At 41.6% G+C, this 17232-nt stretch overlaps 1 protein-coding gene across 9 annotated transcripts in view; it reads right to left on the bottom strand.

The window, feature by feature from the left end:
- Positions 1 to 17232, bottom strand: part of HMGCL (3-hydroxy-3-methylglutaryl-CoA lyase) — a 30413-nt gene that overhangs the window by 8886 nt on the left and 4295 nt on the right. For 3 of the 9 annotated variants that reach the window (XM_004465404.4, XM_004465405.5, XM_071217668.1), the window contains 2 exons: positions 1217 to 1324; positions 226 to 321 (listed from right to left, as the gene is read on the bottom strand). In XM_004465404.4, the coding sequence (XP_004465461.2) occupies positions 226 to 321; positions 1217 to 1324 (204 nt within the window). Of the gene's footprint in view, positions 1 to 225; positions 322 to 1216; positions 1325 to 4506; positions 4652 to 5885; positions 6056 to 17232 lie in introns of all 9 variants that reach the window. The other 6 variants (XM_071217663.1, XM_071217664.1, XM_071217666.1 and 3 more) reach the window with 4 other exon arrangements.

Genomic DNA, 17232 nt, shown 5'->3' with positions numbered 1-17232 from the left:
ATTAGTCCTATTTTAAAGGAAAAACATGAGTTTCAGAGGGGTCAAAATCTCAGAGCTGGAAGTGGCCAAGCCAGGGATGCCCTCAGGTCTGTCTGACGGTGCTTTTCACCATGGGAGACAAGCTGTGCAGACACCCCAGGACAGGGGACTGGGGCCCAGAGACATGGCAGGGACCAACGCAGTCAGGTGCACTTCAGGAGCCCCTGCCAACGAGCTTTCTCTTACTGCTGCCTCGAAACCTTTGAGATTTGGGGTCAGGACTGGGTAGTTGATGCCAGGAAACTTCTGAATGCCCTTCAAGACTTCAGCATGGTCAGCCATCTGAAAGTGAAAGAAGACACTGCCGAGTCATCATCAAGGGCAGTCAGAGTTGAGTTAAGAGAAAAACTTTTTATTGCAAAATCTCTGTTCTCCAGAACCCCTGGAGAATGGATCCTGCAGAGCAGTTTCACCAAAGCTTTTACTAGTTGTTTGACTACTGATGGGCCAGGAGGCTCCTGGTTTGGGTGATAGCCCAATTTCTTACATGGCTAATTCTGCCAGTTTTACATAAGGAGTAACGGCAGTAATCAGAAAATCAGCCCTTTCCTGGGAACTCATTCTGAGCCCTGCCCTGGGCTGGACATTCCATGTCTTATCTAACACCCACTTCCCTTCCCCCCTACCCAAGATGGCTCTCTCATTTGTCTGCTCATTGTTTTTGCTTGTTGTCTGCTTATTGTCTGTTTTTTCTTTAGGAGACACTGGGAACCCAACTTGGGACCTCCCATGTGGGAGGTGGGCACTCAACTGTGTGGGCCACATCTGCTCCCTAACACCCAATTTTAAACAGGGTCTTTCTTCTCCATTTGACCATTTCTATGAAGCAGAAGTCACCTGTCTTCCCCTTTCACAAATGCAGAAACCAAGGACAGGCACATTTAGAACAGACTTCCAGAGCCAGGAGAACCCTGAGAAGTCACCTTCAACCTGAAGAGGGAGAAGCCTCAGCAAGGTCACCTAGCAGGTCACGGGCAAAGCCAACGTTGCACCTAAGCCTTCTGATCCCCAGGTCATGTTCTTGTTGCTGCATCACTCTACCATGACCAACCTGAGACCTCTCAAAGCCAGGAACCCAGAAGCCGATGTTCCCTACTTCTACTTACTTTCAGGGCAAACGCAGAACCTCTCATCCCTCTCACCTGAGAAACACCTCTCACTGAGGGCTAGGGCTCACCTGGGGAACCCACTTGGGAGACACAAAGCTGGTGGCTTCTATAACAGGGAGTCCTGCTTCAGAAAGCATATCTATCAGCTTGATTTTCACTGGAGTCGGTACGATATTCTGTTAATAGAGAAACACCAGAAAAGAAATGGGTTGGCAAAGGAGGGACTAAGATGGTTTCATACGAGTGACTGGCAGTTTTAGCCCCCAGGCCATGTGACTGTGCTTTTGTTACACCAAGCACATTACTATCTCAATTTCTGAACTCTGACATGAATTCACAAGGACTTCCCACCAATAAATGGATACAAAGCTTGCCTCAAGTTCTACAGATTGTGTTTTGCAGCAGAAGCAGTTTCTCTCCTGAAAAGGAGTTAATATTTATATGGTAACAGTATTTTTCTGCCAGACTTTTCTTAACGAAATATAATTTATGACCCTATCATAAACAAATTAAGAGCAATGTGCTATGGCCTCAAAGGGCACAGAGATGACAAATCCCTTGGGTCTTGTGGTATGGAGTCCCCACACTATTACACCTTCCCACCTTCCAACTGGGACAGGACCTCATTTTCTCTTGTCAGCCCATGATTTCTCTCTCCTTCCTCCAACATGTCCAGTCACTCACTAGGTTCTATATATTCCTCTTTCCAAATCTACCACCATTGTCCCATGTACTTTGAGGTGTAACCGCTCCTTCTGCCTGCTAAGGTCTCATGCTACCAATTCACCCCACACAGGAATCCCTCTAAAATGAAGCCTCCATTATTTTACTCTCCAGCTAAAAAGCCCTCAATGGGTCCCTAATACCTATAAAATTAAATCAAACTCCAGGTCCTTCTCACCAGGTCTTTCGACCCCCTCTCTCTCCAGTTTCTCTCCTACAAATAATTTTTGAGAGTACTCCAGGTTCTAGGGGTATTGGGCTAGATGTCAGAGATAAAATGGTTACAGGAATAAACATGGTTATGCCCTCATGGGGCTTATAGTCTGTTCTTTCCCACAAGCACTCACTATCAAAACAAGGCTGGTCATACTTTTTAAAAAGAGAAAAAACTTTTCTAATTTAATGTTGAAAAAATAATCAACAGATAATTATTTCAGATAAACACGCCCAAAACAAAACACCTTTCATACCACCCAGAGATAATACCATTCACACCTTGATATGTGACCTTCTAGACCTGTACAGGCCACTATAGAAGCCTCTAGCCAGCCACATGTAGTTATTTAAATTAATTAAAATTATATAAAAATAGAGACTTCTGGGAAGATGGCATTAGAGTAGGTAGGCAGGGCTCAACTCTCCTACAAAAACGACAAAGGAAGGGAAAAAGCCGCCCAAGGAGCTGCTCTGGGGATCGGCAGACCAGGAGAGTGCTACACATGGTCCAGGAGGATCAGGGTCAGAGATGAAGCTGAAATGAAAACTGTGAACACCTGCAGCCGGGAATGGTGCCCACCCTCAAAGCAAGCAGCCTGGATAAAACCTGTGGCTCACTTTAGCCACCTGAGAGGGGAGAGAAATCTTCCTCCCTGGGAAAAGGGAGAGTGCAGTGGAGGGCAGACAGCAGTTTCTCGTCAGTGAGTCTGGCCAGCAGAACCTGCTTTAAAAATGTCAGCTCAAGAGATGGAAAGATTCTCTGAAGAACACCATCTGCTGGCAGGCTGGGAAACTCAAGAAGATAAAACCGCTTTTGGGAGTCTCTCATGCCCCAGACTCCCTAGATCTAACTGCATCCATTAGTTGGTCCCTGGCCCTATTTTAATAACTTAAGCTGGGCAATATTATAGACTTGGAATAAGTTGAACCAAAAATCAAAGAAGGGGGAGCAGATGTGGCTCAAGCAGTTGAACGCCTGCTTCCCACGTGGGAGGTCCTGGGTTCAGTTCCCAGTGCTTTCTTTTTTTTTTTTCTCTAAGACTTATTTATTTATTTAAATAAATAAGTAATAAAGAATGTTGTGTGTTCTTCTGTGTCTGCTTGTCTTCTCTTTAGGCAGAACTGGGAACCGATCCTGGGACCTTCCGGAGTGGGAAAGAGGCAATCATTCTCTTGTGCCACCTCAGCAACCTGGTCTGCTGCATCTCTTATTGTCTCTCCTTTCTGTCTCTTTTTGTTGCATCATTTTGCTGCACCAGCTCTCTGCTTGGGCCAGCTTGCCGCACAGGCCAGCATTCCGCTGCATGGGCCAGCTTGCTTTCACCAGGAAGCCCTGGGAATCGAACCCTGGACCTCCTATATGGTAGACAGGAGCCCAATAGCTGAGCCACATCCGTTTCCCCCTAGTGCTTTCTTAAAACAAAAACAAACAACAAGCAAATGAATGAAGGAACCAACTCAGGGGAGGTGACATGGCTCAGTGGTTGAGCACCAACTTCCCACATATAAGCTTCCTGGTACAATCCCCAGCCCTGGTACCTCAAAACAAAACAAAACAAAACAAAAAAAATGAAGAATAGCCAAGAAACAAAACCACTAGGCAAGAGAGAGAAAGTGACTGTCAGAGTAAATTCACCAACAAAATCACATGCCTAGACATCAGCAAAAAATTACAAGTCATACTAAGAAACAGGAAATGATGGCCTAGCCAAAGGAACAAATAAAAAATCCTGATGAGACAAGGATTTAAGACAACTAATCAATGATATCCACACAAATCTCCTAAATCAACTCAAGGAGTTGCAGGAAAATGCGACTAAAGAGATAAAGGATATTAAGAAGACACTGTGTGAACATAAAGAACAATTTGAAACCCTGAAAAGAAAAGTAACACAGCTTATGGGAATGAAAGACATAACAGATGAGATTAAAAATACATTAGATATAGTATGAACATGTAAAAAGATTTAAAAAAATAATACAGGGAAGCTGATTTGGTCCAGTGGTTAGGGCGTCCATCTACCAAATGGGAGGTCCACGGTTCAAATCCCGGGCCTTCTTGATCCGTGTGGAGCAGGCCCATGCGCAGTGCTGATGCGCGCAAGGAGTGCCATGCCATGCAAGGGTGCCCCTGCGTAGGGGAACCCCATGCGCAAGGAGCGTGCCCCATAAGGAGAGCCGCCCGGCTCGAAACAAAGTTCAGCCTACCCAAGAATGGCACTGCACACACAGAGCGTTGATGAAGCAAGATGACGCAACAAAAAGAAACACAGATTCCCATGCCGCTGACAACAACAGAAGTGGACAAAGAACATGCAGCAAATGGACACAGAGAACAGACAACTGGGGGGGAAGGGGAGAGAAATTAAAAAAAAAATACATTAGAAGGGGAGTGGATGTAGTTCAAGTGGTTGAGTACCTGCTTCCCATGTACAAGATCCCAGGTTTGATCCCTGGTATACCTCATAAAAACAAACGAGAAAACCAACTCTCATTGGGGAAGGGATGCAGCTCAGTGGTTGAGCATCTGCTTCCCATGTACAAGGTCCACTTTCCAGTACTTCCTAAAACAAAAAAAATACATTAGAAGCATATAACAGCATATTTGAAATGAAAAAAGAACAAATAAGTAAAATCAAGGAAAGAACAGCTGAACTTGAAAAGACAGGAGAAGAGACAAAAAATGAATGGAAAAAACTGAACAGGGTCTCAGGGAATTGAATGACAAAATGAAACGTACAAACATACAAGTTGTAGGTGTCCCAGAAGGAGAAGAGAACGGAAAAGGGCACTGGGAACGGAACCTGGGACCTCCCATCTGGAAGGCAGGAGCTAAGATTATCAGTAAAGGTAATTTAAAGGGCAAAAAGAGAGACAACAGTAAGATATGACAATGGAAAGTCAAAGGATAAAATAGATGAAGCAAGTAAAGCCTCTACAGTAATAACATTGAATGTTATTGGATTGAACTCACCAATTAAAAGACATAGGGAAACGGACTTGGCCCAGTGGTTAGGGCGTCCGTTTACCACATGGGAGGTCCGCAGTTCAAACCCCGAGCTGGCCCATGCGCAGTGCTGATGCGCACAAGGAGTGCCGCGCCACGCAGGGGTGTCCCCCATGTAGGGGAGCCCCACGCGCAACGAGTGCACCCGTAAGGAGAGCCACCCAGCACGAAAGAAAATGCAGCCCGCCCAGGAATGGCGCTGCCCACACTTCCCGTGCCGCTGATGACAACAGAAGCGGACAAAGAAACAAGACGCAGCAAATAGACACCAAGAACAGACAACCAGGGGAGGGGGGGAAATTAAAATAAATAAATAAATCTTTAAAAAAAATAAAAATAAAAGACATAGACAAAATGGATGATAAAAATATAAGCCATTTAAATGCTGTGTACAAGAGCAGATGTAAAGACACAATCAGGTTGACAGTGAAAAGTTGGAAAAAGATATTCCACACAAACAATAACCAAAAAAGATTTGGAGTAGCGGTACTAATATTGGACAAAATAGATTTTAAATGCAAAACTGTTAAAAGAGATGAAGAAGGTTATTATATTCATAAAGGGGACAATTCACCAAGAAGAAAGAACTATAATAAATATTTATGAACCTAACATGGATGCCCCAAAATACATGAGGCACACACTGGCAAAACTGAAGGGAGAAATAGGCATATCTACAATAATAATTGGAGACTTCAATACACCAGTCTCAGCATTGGATAGAACATCCGGACAGAGGATAAATAAGGAAACAGAGAGCTTGAATAATATGATAAACGAACTAGACCTACCAGACATTTATTGAGCATTACACCTCAAAACATCAGGATATACATTCTTCTCAAGTGCTCATGGATCCTTCTCCAGGACAGATCATATGTTGGACCATAAGACAGGTCTCAAAAACTTTGAAAAGACTGCAATTGTACAAACCACTTTCTCTGATCATAATGGAATAAAGCTGGAAATCAATATGGGCAGAAAAAGGGAAAATTCACAAATATATGGAAATTAACAACACACTTTTTTTTTTTTAGGAGGTCCTGGGTATTGAACCTGGGACCTCATGCATGCAAAGCAGGCACTTAACCCCTGAACTACACCTGCTCCACAAATAACACATTCTTAAAAAATCATCAATGCACAACTGAGCAGAGTTTGAGAGACAGATAAAGCAGATACAACCCCCAGATATCGGTTCCTTCGAGGGCTAAAGAGACCCATGGGAGTTATGGTCATGGCCGATGGGGTTAACTACCAGGTCAGATGGCCCCTCTTTGGAAATGGTGTTTATGTGTGATGAATCTGGACTCAGATGGGATCTCTCTTCATAAGACTTTCATGCTAATGTGCTGGAGGTGCAGTTAGTGTCGGGGTTTAAGATATATTTAGGGGATTTGAATCTCTGGACTGACAATGTGATAGCCAGGTCCTGAGCCTCAACAGACTCCAGCACCTACAATCTGACTTATTGGGCTCACCACACTCAGCTAAGATGGAGTTGAAGAAGGACAACCACCACACCATGGAGCCTAGAGTGATTACAACTGAAAGTGGGAGGATTGCATCCAGCATCCATGTGGAATCTGAGCCTCTTCTTGACATAGAGGTGCAATGGACACAACCAATCCAATGTCCACATAGAAAAGGTGGCATTGGATTGAGAAAAGTGGACATGATGGCTGATGGGTATGGGGAAAGGCAGGAAGAGATGAGAGGTGGAGGCGTCTTTGGGACATGGAGCTGCCCTGGATGGTGCTTCAGGGGCAATCACCGGACATTGTAAATCCTCACAGGGCCCACTGGATGGAATGGGGGAGAGTGTGGGCCATGGTGTGGACCGTTGACCATGGGGTGCGGGGGTGCCCAGAGATGTACTTGCCAAATGCAATGGATGTGTCATGATGATGGGAGGGAGTGTTGCTGGGGGGGGAGAGGTGGGGTGGGGGTGGTAGGGTTCAATGGGACCTCATATATATATTTTTTTAATGTAATATTATTACAAAGTCAATAAAAAAAAAAAGAAAAAAAAATCATCAGTAGGTCAGAGAAGAAACTGCAAGAAAAATCAGTAAATATCTCAAGACGAATGAAAATGAGAACACAACATATAAAAACCTATCAGATATAGCAAAGACAGTGCTAAGAGAGAAATTTATTGCCCTCAATGCTTATATTAAAAAAGAAGAAAGAGCTAAAATCAAAAGCCTGGCTGTATACCTGGAAGAACTAGAAAATGAACAGCAAACTAATCACAAAGCAAGCAGAAACAAAGAAATAAAGATTAGAGCAGAAATCAATGAAACGGAGAGAATACAAACAATAAAGTGAATCAACGAACCCAAAAGTTGGTTCTTTGAGGTCAACAAAATGGACAAACCCTTAGCTAGATTGAGAAAGAAAAAAAGAGAGAAGATGTAAATAAATAAAATCAGAAATGAGAGGGGGGGCATTACTACTGAGACCACAGAAATAAGAACAATCATAAGAGGATACTAGGAACAACTGTACACCAACAAACTAGACCAAGTGGACAAATTCCTAGAAACATGAACCCACACTGACCGTAGAAGAAACAGAAGACTTCAACAAACCAATCATGAGTAAAAAGATTTAAACAGTCATTAAAAACCTCCCCAATCCCATAAAAAGGATTCATGGGAAGAAACTTAAAAAAAACAAAACAAAACAAAACCTCCCCAAAATGAAAAGCCCAGGACCAGATGGCCTCCAAAGGTGAATTCTACCAATCATTCAAAGATGATCTAATATCAATCTTGCTCAAGCTCTTCCAAAAAATTGAAGAGGAGGTATATTAGTCAGCCAGAGGGGGTACTGATGCAAAACACCAAAAATCTGCTGGGCATTATAAAGGGTATTTATTTGGGGTAGGAGTTTACAGTTACCAGTCATAAAGTATAAATTACATCCCTCACCAAAGTCTATTTGCACATGTTGGAGCAAGATGTCTGCCGATGTCTGTGAGGATTCAGACTTTCTGGGTTCCTTTGGGCTCAGCTCCTGTGTTTCCTCCACAAGGTCAGCTGTAGACTATGAGGCTCTCTAGGCTTTGCCTCTTTTCACAAGGTCAGTTGTAGACTACCAGGCGAATGGCTCTGCCTCTTTCCCCGAGTCTCCAGCTTAAGACTTCAGCATCAAACTCCAACATCAGAACCCCACAACTCTGTCCTTTGCCATGCCTTTTATTTTTTTCACATTTATTTTTTATTTATTTCTCTCCCCTTGCCCCCACCACCCCCAGTTGTCTGCTCTCTGTGTCCATTTGCTGTGTGTTCTTCTGTGACTGCTTCTATGCTTATCAGTGGCACCGGGAATCTGTGTTTCTTTTTGCTGTGTCATCTTGTTGTGTCAGCTCTCTGTGTGTGTGGCGCCATTCTTGGGTTGGCAGCACTTTCTTTTGCGCTGGGCGGCTTTCCTTATGGGGCGCACTCCTTGCATGTGGGGCTTCCCTATGCGGGTGACACCCCTGCATGGCACTGAACTCCTTGCGCACATCAGCACTATGCAAGGGCCAGCTCCACATGGGTCAAGGAGGCCTGGGGTTTGAACCATGGACCTCCCATGTGGTAGGCGGACGCCCTAACCACTGGGCCAAGTCCGCTTCCCTGCCATGCCTTTTATCTGTGAATCCCCTTATCAAGGGGCAGAGACTCAATGCCCTAATGATGTGGCCCCATTAAAGTCCTAATCATAACTCAATCAGGCCCAGGTACAGACCAGATTACAAACATAATCTAATATCTATTTATGGAATTCATAACTATTTCAAACTGCTACATGAGGAATGTTACCAAACTCATTCTAAGGAACCAACATCATCTTAATAGCAAAGCTAGATAAAGATATTATGAAAATAGAAAATTACAGACCAATTTCTCTACTGAATATAGATGCAAAAATCCTCAACAAAATACTTGCAAACTGAATCCAAAAGCACATTAAAAAAATAGGGAAACGGACTTTGGCCCAGTGGTTAGGGTGTCCGTCTACCATATGGGAGGTCCGCGGTTCAAACCCCGGGCCTCCTTGACCCGTGTGGAGCTGGCCATGCGCAGTGCTGATGCGCGCAAGGAGTGCCGTGCCACACAGGGGTGTCCCCCGCGTGGGGGAGTCCCATGCGCAAGGAGTGCGCCCATGAGGAAAGCCGCCCAGCGTGAAAAGAAAGAGCAGCCTGCCCAGGAATGGCGCCGCCCACACTTCTCATGCCGCTGAGGACAACAGAAGCGGACAAAGAAACAAGACGCAGCAAACAGACACCAAGAACAGACAACCAGGGGAGGGGGGGAAATTAAATAAATAAATAAATCTTAAAAAAATAATAATAATAATACACAATGATTAAGTGGGTTCTATATCCCAGGTATGCAAGAGTGGTTCAACACAAGAGAATCAAATTAGTGTAATAAACCACATTAATAAATAGAAGAAGAAAAATCACATGACCATCTCAATTGATGCAGAAAAGGTATTTGACAAAATACAGCATCCTTCCTCGATAAAAACACTCCAAAAGACAGGAATAGAAGAAAGCTTTCTCAAGATAAAGTGCATTCATGAAAAACCCACAGCATATATCGTACTCAATGGTGAAAGACTGAAAGCTTTCCCGCTGACAATGGGAACAAGACAAGGATGTCCACTATCACCACTGTTACTCAATATTGTGACAGAAGTTCTAGCTTTGAGCAATTAGGCAAGAAAAAGAAATAAAAGGAACCCAAATAGGAAAGGATGAAGTAAAACATTTGCTATTCACTGATGATATGATCCTATACCTAGAAAATCCCAAAGAATTCACAACAAAGCTACTGGAACTAATAAACGAGTTTGGCAAATTGACAGGATACAAGATTAATATGCAAAAATCAGTAGCATTTCTGTACACTACTAACGAGCAATCTGAGGAGGAAGTCAGAAAAAAAATTCCATTTATAATAGCAAGTAAAACAATCAAATATTTAGGAATAAATTTAACCAAGGACATAAAGGACCTGTATATAGAAAACTACAAATCACTGTTAAACCAAAGAAGACCTAAGAAGGATATTTCATGTTCATGGATTGGAAGACTAAATATTGTTAAGATGTCAATCCTACCCAAACTGGTTTATGGATTCAGCACAATCCTAATAAATCAGACAGTCAATTATCAAATTTATTTGGAAAGGTAAAGGGCTCTGAATAGCCAAAATGTCTTAAAAAAGAAAAATGAAGTTGGAAGACTCTCATTTCCTGACTTTAAAGCATATTACTTATCTATGGTGGCAAACACAGCATGGCATAAAGATAGATATATTAACCAATTGAATAGAATTGAGAATTTAGAAATAGACCCTCATATCCACAGTCAAGTGATTTTTGACAAGGTTGTCAAATCCATCCTGCTGGGTCAGAACAGTTTATTAAACAAATGATGCTGAGAATACTGGATATCCATAGCTAAAAGAAAGAAAGAGGACCCCTATCTCACATCATATATAAAAATTAGCTCAAAATGGATCAAGGACCCTAGAACCATAAAACTCATAGAAGAAAATGTAGGGAAGCATCTTCAAGATCTTGTGGTAGGTGGTGGCTTCCTAAACCTTACAGGCAAAGCAAAAACTATGAAAGGAAAAATAGATAAATGGGACTTTTGTAAAATTAAACACTTTTGTGCTTCAAATGACTTTGTTAAGAAGGTGAAAAGGTACCCTACTCAATGGGAGAAAATTTTTGGAAACCACATTTCCTATGAGGGTTTGATCACCAGGTACTATGAAGAGATCACACAACTCAATGATAAAAAGACAAACAACCCAATTAAAAAATGGCCAACAGGGAAAGCAGATGTAGCTCAACCAACTGGGCTCCCGTCTACCATATAAGGCCCTGGGTTCGCTTCCCAGGGCCTCCTTGTGAAGGCAAGCTGGCCCATGCCCACGGAGAGCTGACGGCCTATGCCTGCAGAGAGCTGACAGTCCATGCCTGCAGAGAGCTGGCACAGCCAGATGACACAACAAAGGGAGACAAGGAGACACAGAAGAACACACAGTGAAGGGACACAGAGAGCAGACAGCAAGCAAGTGGCAAGGGGGGGGGTTTAATTTTTTTTAAAATGGCCAAAAGATTTGAACATTTTTCCAAATAAGAAATACAAATGGCCAAAAAGCACATGAAAAGATGTTCAACATTACTAGCTATTAGGGAAATACAAATAAAAAATACAATGACATATCATTTCATACCTTACAGAATGGCCATTACTAATAAAACAAAGTAAAAAGAAAACTACAAGTGCTGGAAAGGATGCAGAGAAATAGGAACACTCCTTGACTGTTGGTGGGAATGTGAAATGGTGTACTTCTATGGAAGACAGTTTGGGGGTTCCTCAGACAGCAAAATATGGAACTGCCATATGATCCGTCAATCCCATTACTAGGAAAATATTCAGAAGTGAAAGCAAGGACATGAACAGACATTTGCACATTGACGTTGACGGTAGCATTATTCACAATTGCCAAAATATGGGAACAACCAAAGTGTCCATCAACTAATGAATGGACAAACAAAATGTAGTATATACATATGAAGGGATATTATTCAGTTGTAAGAAAGGAGGTCAGGATTCATATGACAACATGGATAAGCCTTGAGGATACTGAGTGAAATAAGCCAGACATGAAAAGACAAATATTGTATGGTCTCACTAATATGAACTTAGTACAATGAGTAAACTCATAAAGTTAAACTCCAGAGTATAGGTTACTAGGAAACAAAATGTGGGTTGAAAGGGAGAACTGATGCTGAATGTATGTAGAATGTTTAATAAGGTGGACTGTAAATGTGGGGAAATGGGAGTTGATGGTAACACATTATAGTGAGTATAATGGGGTAGTTTAGGGAGATTAATGTCAGTTGAAAGAAAGCTAGAGGATAATCTAGGGACTGTATAATATAGTGATTTGGGTGGTGGATGATGATTGTGGTCAATGGCACAAACACAAGAATGTTCCCCTATTACAAGGTGTATTAGTCAGCCAAAGGAGTACTGATGCAAAATACCAGAAATTGGTTGGTGTTTATAAAGGGTATTTATCTGGGGTAGGAGTTTACAGATACCAGGCCATAAAGCGTGTTACTTTCCCTCACCAAAGCCTATTTTCACATGTTGGAGCAAGATGGCTGCCAATATGTGCAAAGGTTCAGGCTTCCTGGGTTCCTCTGGGCTCAGCGCTTCTGTTTTCTCCATAAGGGCAGCTGTAGACTATACGGTAAATGGCTCTGTCTCTTTCCCTGGGGTTTCTGCCATGTCTAAGGAGCCATCTCTATTCCTCTGTGTTCTTCTCTTGGCTCAGGTCCTCACTTCCCAGGTCTTGCTTCTCTTTCCTCTGTGGGCTGACTTCCTGGGGCTCCAGCACTTCAGCATCAAACTCCAACATCAGAAAACCCTTGCATCAAAGTAACAACTCTGTCCTTTTGCCATGCTTTTTATCTGTGCCCAATCATGCTTTTTATCTGTGCCCAATCAAAGCCCTAATCATAACTCAATCACACCCAGGAATAGACCAGATTAGAAACATAATCTAATACCTATTTTTGGAATTCATAACCATATCAAACCACTACACAAGGTATTAAGAATATGGAGATACACGAAAAACTACAACTAATGTAATGTACAGATTAGAGTTAATAGTAATATTGTAATATTTTTACAGCAATGGCAAAGAAGAAATTATATCAATGCTAATAAGGGTCAATAATGGTGTGGGGGGAGGTATAAAGGATATGGGATTTTTCCTTTTGCAGTAATGAAAATGTTCAGAAATGAACTGAGCTAATGATGGTGCAACCCAGTGATGAACATGAGGGCCACTGTGGGTATGCTTTGGATGGACTGTACAAGGCAGGGGACTGTGAATCATAGTAAACCCTGTGGTGAATGATGGACTGTGGTTAACTGTACAAATATGAAAAAGTTCTCTCATGAACTACAACAAATAAATAATACTAATACCTGGTTTTAATAATAGGAAGGTGTTATTTTTGCCTGATACTAATATCTCGTAGCATTAATGTACATTTGTTCAATTTCAAAGAAAAACAGTCTTACATATGCAATATTAGCCATATTCTATTTCACATGTCAGATAAGGGTTTAATATCCATTATATATATAAAGAGATGTTACAACTCAATGATAAAAAGACACATGACCTGATTGAAAAATGGCAAAAGACCCAAGCAGGCATTTGCCCAAAGAAGAAATATAAATGGCAAAAAAACATGAAAAAATTTTTGTCACTATCAATTAGGGAAATGCAAGTCAAAAATTCAATGAGATATCTTTTCATACCTATTAGATAGGCTACTATTAAAAAGACAGAGAACTACAAGTGTTGGAGAGGATTTGGAGAGATAGGAACACTTATTCACTGTTGATGGGAATGTAGAATGGTACAACCACTGTGGAGGACTGTTTGGCAGTTCCTAAGGAAACTGAATATAGATTTGCCATGTGACCCTGCAATACCACTACTGGGTATACACCCAGAAAAATGAGAGCAAGTGACACAACCAGATATCTGCACACCAATGTTCACAGTGGCATTATTTACAATCGCCAAAATATGGAAATCACCCAGGTGTCCATCAACCAATGAATAGATAAATAAACTGTGGTTTATACCTACAATGGAATATTATGTACTGTAAGAAAAAATGAAGCAGTGAAGCATATGACAACATGGATGAACCTGGAGGAGGACACTGTGTTGAGTGAGGCAAGCCAGACATGAAAGGTCAAATACGGTATGACTGTGCTCTTATGAACTAAATTTATTATGTAATGGAGTTAATAACTAGAATACAGGTTACCACAGAACAGAATGAGGGAAGCAGATGCAGCTCAAGTGGTTGAGTGCCTGCTTCCCATGTACAAGATGTCAGGTTCGATCCCCATTACCCCCTAAAAAAAATAAAATAAAGAATGAGGTTAGAGACTGGAAAGCTGAGGTTTAATCTGTGGAGAATTGGTAAAAACATTGTTTGTAAATCTTTGGAAATGAATAGAAATAGTGAAAGCACAACATAATGTTTTTAACTAGAAGTGCTATTATATGGTACAACAATGGTTGAAAGGGAAAGTCTAAGGTCATGTATATCACTAAAGGAAAGCTAAAAATGTTAACATGGAACTGTACACCATAGTAAAACCTCATATGAAAATTGAATATGGGTAATATTGACTGTATGACTGTTTTTCTTTGAAACTGAACAAATGTATATTCATGTTACAAGATGTTAGTATCAGACAAAAAAACACAAAAAACATCATACAATGTGAAAGAAACCAGACACAAAGTTCTACATATTGTATGATTCCTTTTATATAAAATGTAAATATAAATCAGTTTTATAAAGATAAAATCAGATTAGTGGTTATGTAGGGCTGGGGAAAGATAGAGGATTGAAAGGTGCTAAGGAGTGTGGAGTTTTTCTTTTTGGAGTAATGAAACTGTTCTAAAATTTTCTGTGGTGAAGAATGTACAACATTGTGATTATACTCAAAGCTATTTATTGTACACTTTGGATAAGACTGTATGGTATTTAAATAAAACTGCTTTTTAAAAAATGTAACATGGGACTGTATAGCAGAGCAAAACTTCATGTGAAATATGAGTTTGGGTAATATTGCATATCTAAGACTTTTTCTCTGAAACTGAACAAATGTACGTTAATGCTACAAGATGTTAATATCAGGCAAAAATACAACCAAAGCAAGCTAGAGTAATATGTTAATTATCTTCCATTAAGGGTAAGGAAAAAAAAAAAAGAAATATACTAGACAAAAGAAACAAGACACTGGGAAACGGACTTTGGCCCAGTGGTTAGGGCGTCCGTCTACCATATGGGAGGTCCGCGGTTCAAACCCCGGGCCTCCCTGACCCGTGTGGAGCTGGCCATGCGCAGCGCTGATGCGCGCAAGGAGTGCCTTGCCATGCAAGGGTGTCCCCCGCGTGGGGGAGCCCCACGCGCAAGGAGTGCGCCCGTGAGGAAAGCCGCCCAGCGTGAAAAGAAAGAGCAGCCTGCCCAGGAATGGCGCCGCCCACACTTCCCGTGCCGCTGACGACAACAGAAGCGGACAAAGAAACAAGACGCAGCAAATAGACACCAAGAACAGACAACCAGGGGAGGGGGGGGAATTAAGTAAATAAATAAAATCTTTAAAAAAAAAAAAAAAAAAAAAGAAACAAGACACAAGGTACTACATACTGTTTGACTCCATCTATACAAAATATAAATACAAATAAATTAGAGAGATGGAAACAGAATAGCAGCTAAGTACTGCAGGGAAGGATAGAGAGATTGAGAGGTGATTATTAAGGGGTAGAGGGGTTTTTTTTGTCTTTGTTTATTATTATTGGAGTAAGGAAAATGCTCTAATAATGACTGAAGTGATAAATGCACAACTATGTGATTGTATACCAAATACCACTGATTGTACACATTGAATGGATTGTATGCTTTATGAATATGTATCAATAAAATCGATTCAAAACAAACAACAGTAAGAGCATGGTTTGTGGAAAATACACACCAAACATAAGCAGTTAACATCATAAAGATGGGGAAGCAGACTTGGCCCAGTGGTTAGGGTGTCCGTCTCCCACATGGGAGGTCTGCGGTTCAAACCCCGGGCCTCCTTGACCCGTGTGGAGCTGGCCCGTGTGGAGCTGGCCCATGTGCAGTGCTGATGCGCACAAGGAGTGCTGTACCACGCAGGGTGTCCCCTGCATAGGGGAGCCCCACGCGCAAGGAGTGCGCCCCATAAGGAGATCCACCCAGCGCGAAAGAAAGTGCATCCTGCCTAAGAATGGCGCTGCACACATGGAGAGCTGACACAAGATGACGCAACAAAAAGAAACACAGATTCCTGTGCCGATGACAAAAGAAGCGGACAAAGAAGAACATGCAACAAATAGACACAGAAAACAGACAACCAGGGTGGGGGGGAAGGGTTGAGAAATAAATAAATAAATAAATAAATAAAACAAAAACATGAATATGTGCTTTCATCAATTGTAACAAATATGTCACAAGATGTAAGGTGTTGGTGGTGGGGCAATGTATGGGAATCCTGTATGGCATGCATGATTGTTTTGTAAACGCACAACTACTCAAATAAAAAAAAAAAAAGAGGATATGGTTCATATAGTTCAGAGGTTTAAGAAATTGTGGGGGGTGAAACTGGCTAAGTATGATATCTTCGAAGCCCACCCCAGAAATATGGCTAATATTTCCAGGAGGGCCTTCATCTCATTTCTGTCTTGAGAGAAGTGTCGCTCAGGGACAGTGTGCCATTCCCTTGGGAGAGGATTCAATACCATACACATTCACCTGCTTTCCACAATCCCCAACAATTCTCTACTTTTCCCTTTTACATGTTCACAAGGAGACAAACACATTATCTGATGGATTGCATTTAAATACTTTCCTATTTCTACTCTTTGGGTCTCCACTACACCCAGTGTGACCATATCAGCACAAGGAAGACAAAGAAAATGAAGGATTAGAGAAAAAAAGAGTTTGCTCATTCAGGGTTTCTTTAATAGGAAATAAAAGGCCCAGCAGCACATTAATATGCCCAATAATCCTCTGTTCCCTTTTGCAGTGTCACTGAAGAGCAAGGCAGGAAAAAAAAAGGACTGAAAGGAGAGAGAGGAAAAAAAACAGGTTCGATAATTCACTTTGAATTCCTTAGTTTTCTGTGTAGTGTTTGGGTTGTGCAACTTCTGGAGACAAACAAACGGAAAACCTTCTTCCTGCTTTGCCTATTCTGCCCCTTTTCCTCCTTTGTCCTCTGTCAATTCATTTACTGTCTGCAAAACTGGATCCTATTTTCAAACTTGGATGGCACTGGAGCCCATGTCGCTTGGGAAAAAAAAATTATATAAAAATAAAAATTCAGTTCCTCAGCCACACGTACTTAATAGCCACATGTGCCTACCACATTGAACAGCATAGGTCTAGAACATTTCCATCACGGCAGAAAGTTCTATGGTGACAGTAGTGGTCAACTCCTTTTCCAGGAGCTCCCACACATACGTAAACTTTGTTTCTTACACAACTGAG

The sequence above is a fragment of the Dasypus novemcinctus genome, chromosome 9, assembly GCF_030445035.2.
Source record: "Dasypus novemcinctus isolate mDasNov1 chromosome 9, mDasNov1.1.hap2, whole genome shotgun sequence".
Classification (NCBI taxonomy): Eukaryota; Metazoa; Chordata; class Mammalia; order Cingulata; family Dasypodidae; genus Dasypus; species Dasypus novemcinctus.
This window is presented reverse-complemented; position numbering and strand designations above follow the sequence as displayed.